Source organism: Echiichthys vipera (assembly GCF_963691815.1).
Source record: "Echiichthys vipera genome assembly, chromosome: 19".
Taxonomy (NCBI): Eukaryota; Metazoa; Chordata; class Actinopteri; order Perciformes; family Trachinidae; genus Echiichthys; species Echiichthys vipera.
Genome location: NC_139844.1, coordinates 16,145,887 through 16,153,851, shown reverse-complemented (window position 1 = coordinate 16,153,851; position 7,965 = coordinate 16,145,887). Strand labels below are relative to the sequence as shown.

The following is a 7,965-nucleotide window of genomic DNA, read 5'->3' as shown; positions in this document are numbered from 1 at the left end:
AATCATTGGTTACTTTTACAACTGAATATTTTCAAGAGGATACAGTTGACTCAAGCTTAAAAGTTACCCAAAAACCAAACACACTGCTCCGTGACAATTATCTGAGGACAGGTTCAAAATGTATAAACTCTTTTTTTCCCTGTTGACATTCTAAATTTAGAAACATTGATCAGTATTACAAACATACCACCTGTGTGAAAAAACAAGAGATGGCTCAACAGTATTACAAACTTTGAGAACTTGTACAAGTACTGTGTTTTCATTACAATGACACAGCTAACTCAGAAAACATGAGAAATATCAACACGGCATTGAAAGCAAAGGTAGTTCTTTTTATCATGTCCCATGCTCATAAAAGTTGTTCTCAGGGTTATGATTGTGTTAACTGAATAAACAACATTGCCATCATCTACAATCACGCTAACCTGTATTAGCTACATCGTAAAAATTGAAAGCAGGGATGTAGGTGGATAACAACTTTGATTGGCACATTATATCCATATCATATATCATACAGCGCAAATCTTCAGCAGGATCTCAGTTTAGTGATAATATTTTTGTGCACATCTCGCAACACATTAAAAGAAATATTCAACCAACTTACTGCACATTTCGTCTTATTTAAAGTCTTTGTAATATTTAAATTGCGATGAGGTCGGACGAGAGAAAGCTGAGGTGAAATTAATTAATTAAAAATGCAGCTGGGACTGCTGCACACATGAACAGGCCTGTACATGTGCAGCAGAGAGGAGCAGAGCTAATCAAAACTGGCATGAAATGCACTTCAGCTACTGCAGTGCTTAGAGCCAGTTTGGACTCTGGCTGTGTCTTACAGTGCACATATATATACACACTGAAATGTGTTTGCCTATCCATTTGTTTCTTATTGACTGTTTAATTGCACTGCCATTATGGGAACCACATTTACATCCTTTATTATGATTTTGAGTGCCGCTTAATTCATCATAATTTGGCATGAGAGCTGACTACTTTTGGCACTCTCCCCTGTTTTACATTTTACAGAAAGGCTTTGTACACTGACAGCCCTTCAGAAATGTAAGTACTCACGGATAATTCCTTGTGTTTTTATACTCATTTTAAATAACCCCTATAAAAGTAGAGTAATAAATACAAGCAAGCAAATGACAGAGCAGAGGATAAATGCTAAAAACCCAAAATGATAATAAAATGATGTTGTTGTTCAGTGTGTATCCGTATGTTTGTGTGGAAATGCATGTCTGTGTGTCAGCGCCTGGTTTTTGCTCTCACAGTGTTGAGGAGCTGTGTGCAAAGTCTTGGAGGATTGTTGAGGTGTAGACTGAGCTCGGAGGGCTACCGAGCATCGACTCCATGATGGGGTAGTCCTTCACAGACTCCCCCGAACAAACAGAGTCTCTGAAGGGGGAGGGGGGTGACAGAGCCAGAGAATCCTCCAGAGTTCGCTTGTTCTGTAAGTCCTCATCTTCCCCGTCCTCACCCTCCCCCTCCTCCTTGGCATCATAAATGTAGCCGTGTAAGAGGTCCATATCCTCGTCCTCGGACCCCTCTTCTTCAAACGCCCCCACTTGTGGGGCCAAAGGAAGCTGAGAGGGGGTCAAGCTCAAAGGCTCATTGGTAGCGATTGCCTCCATGGCGGTGTGGTCATTCAGTGCAGGGACATAGGAGCTGTGTGTGTCCACCACTGCCCCCTGCATGCGCTCTGTGGTGCAGTCCTTTAAGTGAGAGGGCAAATAAGAAGCCGGTTTATCTAAATTAGACTCTAGCCCTTGCATCTGCCCAGAGCAAGTAGAAGTCCAGAGGGGGCGCTGCGAATCGCCTTCATCGTCCTCTTCCACCAGGTTGTACAGAGGCTTGGCGCCACGCGGTTCTTGAGGGAGATGGGGTTCTGTGCCAAGGTCGCAGGTGGAGGGCTCACAACTGTGGGGGTCGGGGGGGTTAGTTAGGGGCCTGATGACCGCCGTCTGATTCAAGCTGGCTTCCTGTTTCCTCACATGCACAGACAGTCTGTGCCACACATTCCCCCCCCTCGGAGGGTGTCTTGCACCTGATTCAGACCATGACACAGACTTGCCATTAGAACTATGAACGAGATAAAGACCCAAGTTACTATCACAGGAAGCGGGGAGCCGGTTGCAGAAAAACAACGTCAACATAGCAGCAACATAACACAACAGAGCAGCAGCATATAAATATTTCTGATGCACGTTAAAATACTTTACCACATGATGTACATTAACAGCTTTGCTAAGGGGTTCACTTGTGAGCTATAAGGAGCATTACATTTATCAACTGTGGCACTTCACAAACATAGTGAGTCATAATGTGCTGCAGACAGCATTATGAACTTCAAATTGCTTCAATTTGCAGTGTGTCTCAACTATTTTCTTATATAGTTCAAATGGTACACATGCATTCGGAATCATTATTCAGTTGGTGCCTGAACTGGCCTAAAGACAACACAGAGTTTAAAGCAGAATTAGCTAGGGCTGGCGCTAATGTGATTATATGGAGAGGTGGGGAGGGGAGGGGCATCCATGCTGAGAAAAGTTAAATGTGAGGTTAATTCAGGATAAACCAAAGCAGCATGGTGGCGATCTCCTTCTTGGAGGGTTGCAGTGTCAAAAACATTTTTTTCAGGAGTAACAGGATCAAAGAGGCCAATGAGTCCTTTAATTCATCAGACACTTGAACCAGTTAGCTAAACTCAAGCTGGGAGCCAACCAAGTAATGACTGGTTATGTGCTACATCTTTTCCTTTCCTTTCGTTGTATGCAAATGCAATGACAATAAAGGCTATTCTTTATGTCACTCGTTAACCTCAAGTAAAATAGAATAAACAAAAGGTTTCCATAACAATGCCCCCTCTATGTCAGTAATGTGCAGAAAATGATTGATTTCAGCTTCAAGACTGTTGGGCAAACACGATGATCTGCTTTTGGATCAATTTATGATCATCTAGCTGGTGAGTGACACACAGTATCTACTCTGGTTATATAGCATGATAAGATATGTCTGAGTTGACAGTGCAGCTCTCCAGGAAAGGAGCAGAATGACCACCAAGCCAAAACACCTGCCAGCCTCGACAGTTTGCAGACAGTGGGCTGCTCAGTTTAGAAGGTTAAAGGGTTAGAAGATTAGAAAGGCTGCATAGCAAAGGTGAGAGACAACACGTAAACATATTGGGATCATTCTCATACTCTGCCTCACTCCTTACTTTAGACACCTGTCCATGTGTCACTGCTGTGGATCTCAAAAAAGTTATATGCAAGTCGTATATCTAGATGTGTGAAATCTGTGCTTTAATAATCACTGACACATTATCATGGCCTGTTAGCTTTAAATCAGCGACAGCAAAATGTCCCAGATTTTTTAGCTTTATTCAGCTTGATTCCATCAATAAAATTTCCTGTCCCTCAGGGGGAGGGGGATGTGCCATATACATCAGCGTTCATTGCTTACTATTTCTAAATCAATGTATCAGTTTAGTTTGACAAAGATTGGAAAGTTGGAACATTAACATGCATAAACATTTAAATATTCTTGCGTAAAAATAACTTTTGATAGACTAGCATAGAATAGAATAGAATAGAATAGAATAGAATAGAATAGAATATAGAAATATTGATCCCAAGCTGGGAAATTTAAGGTTTTTTTTTTTTTTTTTTAGAATGATGATTTATTTAGAGAAATGCCAGAGGATCAGCTTTGGACAACTCACCATTTAAGTGTTTAGGTATCTTATAATTTTGTCTCTAACCCAATAGATTCAATCAAGATAAACAACGTAAAAGGTCACTCACTTGGCATTGCCGGACCCAGGCTTTTTCCGGCGGAACATATTGAGGATGCTGTTGCTCCCGCATTGAGCCGACTTTCCATCTCCAACGTGCATTCGCACCACATCAGATGTGGTGAAGGCGCTTCGGACGTTCCTCTCTGGTTTGGCAATGATAATGTACATCTTAGGTGTGAACATGCACCCCAGTGCCACTGTTACACTCAGGCTGACGGAGAAGGATGTGGTTATGATCTTGTAGTTTGAGCCAAAATATATTGGCACAAAGGCCAACCAGATGATGCAGGTAGTGTACATTGTGAAGGCAATATATTTAGCCTCATTAAAATTGGCCGGGACGTTTCGCGTCTTGAAGGCATAGTAGGTGCAACTCATGATTAGCAGGCCGTTGTATCCCAGTGGTGCCACCATGCCTACATTGCTAGTATTACAAATGAGGTAGACCTCACGTATGCTCGGGTAGGACTTGATGGGCTCAGGAGGCTCCAGAATGATGAGTGTGATCTCCAGAGTTAGCTGCACACTGATCAGCATAAAGGCAATGACCACCTGGGCCCAGGCGCTCATGAAACGGGGCTTCTTGGTGCAGATTTTCTTCTTGCTGCCTGCCAGGATGCGGGCAATGCGGTTCGTCTTGGTCACCAGGGCAGAGTAGCACATGGCAGATGAAAGGCCGACCAAGAGCCGCTGTAAGTAGCAGGAGGTCACTGTAGGATGGGCGATTAAGGTGAATGGACAGATGTAGCCCATGAAGATGCCTGCTAAGATGATATAACAGAGTTCTCTGCTTGAGGACTTAACCACAGGTGTATCACGGTACTGGATGAACACAAAGGTGACAAAGGAGGTGATCAGGATGCCCACACAGGAGAAAGCCACTGCCACCATAGATTCCACATCGGCCCAGTCAAGATATTTCAGAGGCAGGGGCTGGCAGCCTGGAAAGAGCAGAGGAGATGTCGAGTGAATCTTTTGTTGGTACTGTAGTAGTTTTTTGTGAATGATGGTGCATTCAAACAGGTGAAAAGAACCAGAGGGTAAAGAGGAGGCAGAAAGGAGAGTAACACAGATTTGGAGACAAAAGGGAAGTCAGGTGTGTAGCAGAGATCAGAGTCTTCAAAGATAGCCTTAAATTGCTCAGAAACTAATTTGCATGTGTCAAAGCTCCAGTTCTGTCAGATTTTTCTCTCATTTTCATTTTATGCCAAATGTGTTCAGACGTGGGTATGTGTCAACTCTGTCATGATGTACTAGATGCCATCCAACACCCAGAGTAAGTTTATAGAGCTTAATGGGAGAAAACTGACATCCCAAGACTTCCCCAGCTTAACACTCCATAAATTACATGCTGCAGCTAATAGCATTACAGTCACTGCCATCACAAGCAAGGCTATGCAAAGAGACACCAGCTTCTAGTCTGCATTGCTAACTCCCAATATGGCAAATCATTAGAGGACTAAAATTGCAAAATAATCTCAGTAAGAAAGCTTGGATTTTGGAACACAAAGTGTGAAGGATACTAATGTTAATATGAAGGTGTACAACAGTTGCAGTGACCTGTTGCTGTTTTCTTTTGACCAACCCACCGTCTCAGTTCACTGAAGCATCAGCCACCAGCAAACAGACAAGAGTGGCAAAGATTAAATGCTCTTATCTGTATCTGTTCTTACGCAATCCTCATATCCTATATTCCTCTAAAACCTATGCTGTCATATCTAAGCTGGGAAGACTTTTGAATAATTCAAAAACAGAGCTCTCTCTTGTGCTGCACATAGGCTCAGGGCATTTCAACAGAAGCCAACACCATAATGACATTTTGTTAAAAAATAAAGTTTATTTTTAATTGTTTTATCCTGCCCTTAATTAGCAAATTAGTGAACATATGGACAATACCTCACTCTATGAATAGAATACCAACTCTCTTTCTTAGTATTCTCCAGATAGGGCCATATAATGAGAGTGAAGGGAGAATTTCTTCCTCGACAGATTGCTGAAATGTATCCCCAAGCCTCCTGTGGCAGTAATAGGATTTTACATCTGGGAACTGAGAGCTCCACTCAACTCTATAAATCGCTGTCAAAACATCCACTGGGTCACAACAAGGCAAAGAGCAGGGAGGGGGGAAGCAGTAGTGTGGAGGTTGAGAAAGCCAAGAGAACAGGGTTATGGGACCTGGATGATGAAAAGCTTTAACGAAAGGAGGTGTCAGGGTGTAGAGAACAGTCTTATCGGAGGAGGACTTTTTTTTTGAGAGTGCAAAATAGTTAGAGAGAAAGGGTTTGTGTATTTTCAGTGAGATTGCTGTTATAAGATATAAATGACCTGACAAGGGAGCAGGGGAAATGTAGGTTGGCTGGGAGCCCATGAAATGGGTGGTATAATGAGGGTCGGTGTAGATGGTTGGCATAGATAGTCCCATATTGGAAAAAAGTGAAATTTCCATATATTTTTATCTATACAGAATGAAATGTACACAGCTTGAATTCAGGAACGATGCCTTTAAAGTTGTACTCTGTAAGATTTCCATCTTTTTAATTGCCTTTTAAGTTCATATCTATCAAATAGTGAGTTAAAACAATGGTGATTGATCATATGACCCACAAATGACAGCACTTCTACTTGCCTTTTTTTGCCCAGTATTCCAATATTCGTGTCTGTGGCAACATTCGCAGGCTAGATGTAAATAGGCCGCCATGTTAGTGACGCTACTGAAAGCGGTTGGTCTGTCGGCCCAGATCACCAAAGGTGATGCTGTGTTTACTTCGAAATCGGAAATTCTAACTTCTGGCTTGACTGTCAGGCTTGTAGTAAGGGCAGAAGTGTAATAGTGTGTGTGTATGGATTTAAGAGGGTAACATATAGGGGACGAACTGGAAGTAGAGAGGTGAATGTGTTTCAATAAAGTTTACAAAAGAGCAAAAAAAAAATTATTTTCGAAATTGTGCACTATATAGTGTGTACACCATTTTGTAGTGTAGTACCAACGTGACAAGAAGGTGGCTCTGAAAGAACAGGCTCGCCTACAAGTACATCTTAACGCAACAGAGTTCGCTAGACACAATATATCTCAAATCTTATGGAGAACAACTTTAAACAAGCCGTCAGGACTTCTTAACGGTTATGATGTCACAACTAAAAGTGCAGCTACAGTGCCGTTACAGTCATTCCCATGACAGTACAGAGATGCCCAGAGCACATACGTGGAAGACCTAGAAACGCTGACCGATCAGAGGAGGCATTTAAGGGTTGGGGGCTTAGAACGACAGGCGCTAAAATGGAGAGTTTCAGACAGTGGGTGAATACAGGTATACTAGACAGACAGTAGAGGAAAAATAGTGTGTTTTGAACAGGTAAGCATGTAAACATGTTTAAGAAATACGTATGAACCTAAAAATTAGAACAATATGGGACATTTAAGCGACAGGAGATAGGGAGTATCAATGAACATTGTTGATAAAAATCATAGGTAGATTCAGAGTGTCTGGTTTTGTCTCCTACCTTCCAGGTCATCATCGGGCCACCATCCCAGCTCACATGCCTTACAGGTAAACTCATCCTGGACATACTCATTATCCTTGCAGGTGGTGCAGATCCAACAGCAGCTCACCTCGCCCTTCCTAATCACCTGCACGCAGAGATGCCAGATATAAACAAAGAGGGGGTCACAACACTAATCAAACGGAGATAGGAAGCACCTCACACCCAAAGCAACCTAAATAAGTAATTAGCTTAAGAGGATATCAAAGAAGAGGATATGTGGGTGCAATTTCTTTTTCTTGAGCCCCAGACACAAAACAAGGCCAGCAGCTTTTAAATTCTGCTCCCAGAGAAGCTGTTACCAGCACTGTGATATGTAAAGCAGGTTGATAAGTGGGGCAGGAAACAAAGCAGATAGAGGGGGAAGTGTGAGCAGCCAAGAGAGAGGATGCACCCTCCCTCAGGGCGACTTAGTGTACATCTAGACTGAAAACAATCGGCTCAAGATGAAGCAATCAGGGCATTTCTTTAAAACTGGCCTCAACCTACCAGTTTTTATTATTTACCGTCCCAAACTGGCTTTCTCTTCAGCCAGATGGGATGAAAGGCACAGGAAAGGATGTGTTTACCGTGTGCAAACTTTGTCTGTGACATAATTTAGACTGATAAGACTTTGTAATCGTGAAAAGCAC

At 42.4% G+C, this 7,965-nt stretch overlaps 1 protein-coding gene across 1 annotated transcript in view; it reads right to left on the bottom strand.

The window, feature by feature from the left end:
- Positions 1–1,265: 1,265 nt before the first annotated feature.
- Positions 1,266–7,965, bottom strand: part of grm1a (glutamate receptor, metabotropic 1a) — a gene marked incomplete at both ends in the record, with an annotated part of 29,842 nt that continues 23,142 nt past the window's right edge. The window contains 3 exons of the mRNA XM_083934461.1: positions 1,266–2,079; positions 3,801–4,734; positions 7,295–7,421. Of these exons, the coding sequence (XP_083790587.1) occupies positions 1,266–2,079; positions 3,801–4,734; positions 7,295–7,421 (1,875 nt within the window). The remainder of the gene's footprint in view (positions 2,080–3,800; positions 4,735–7,294; positions 7,422–7,965) is intronic.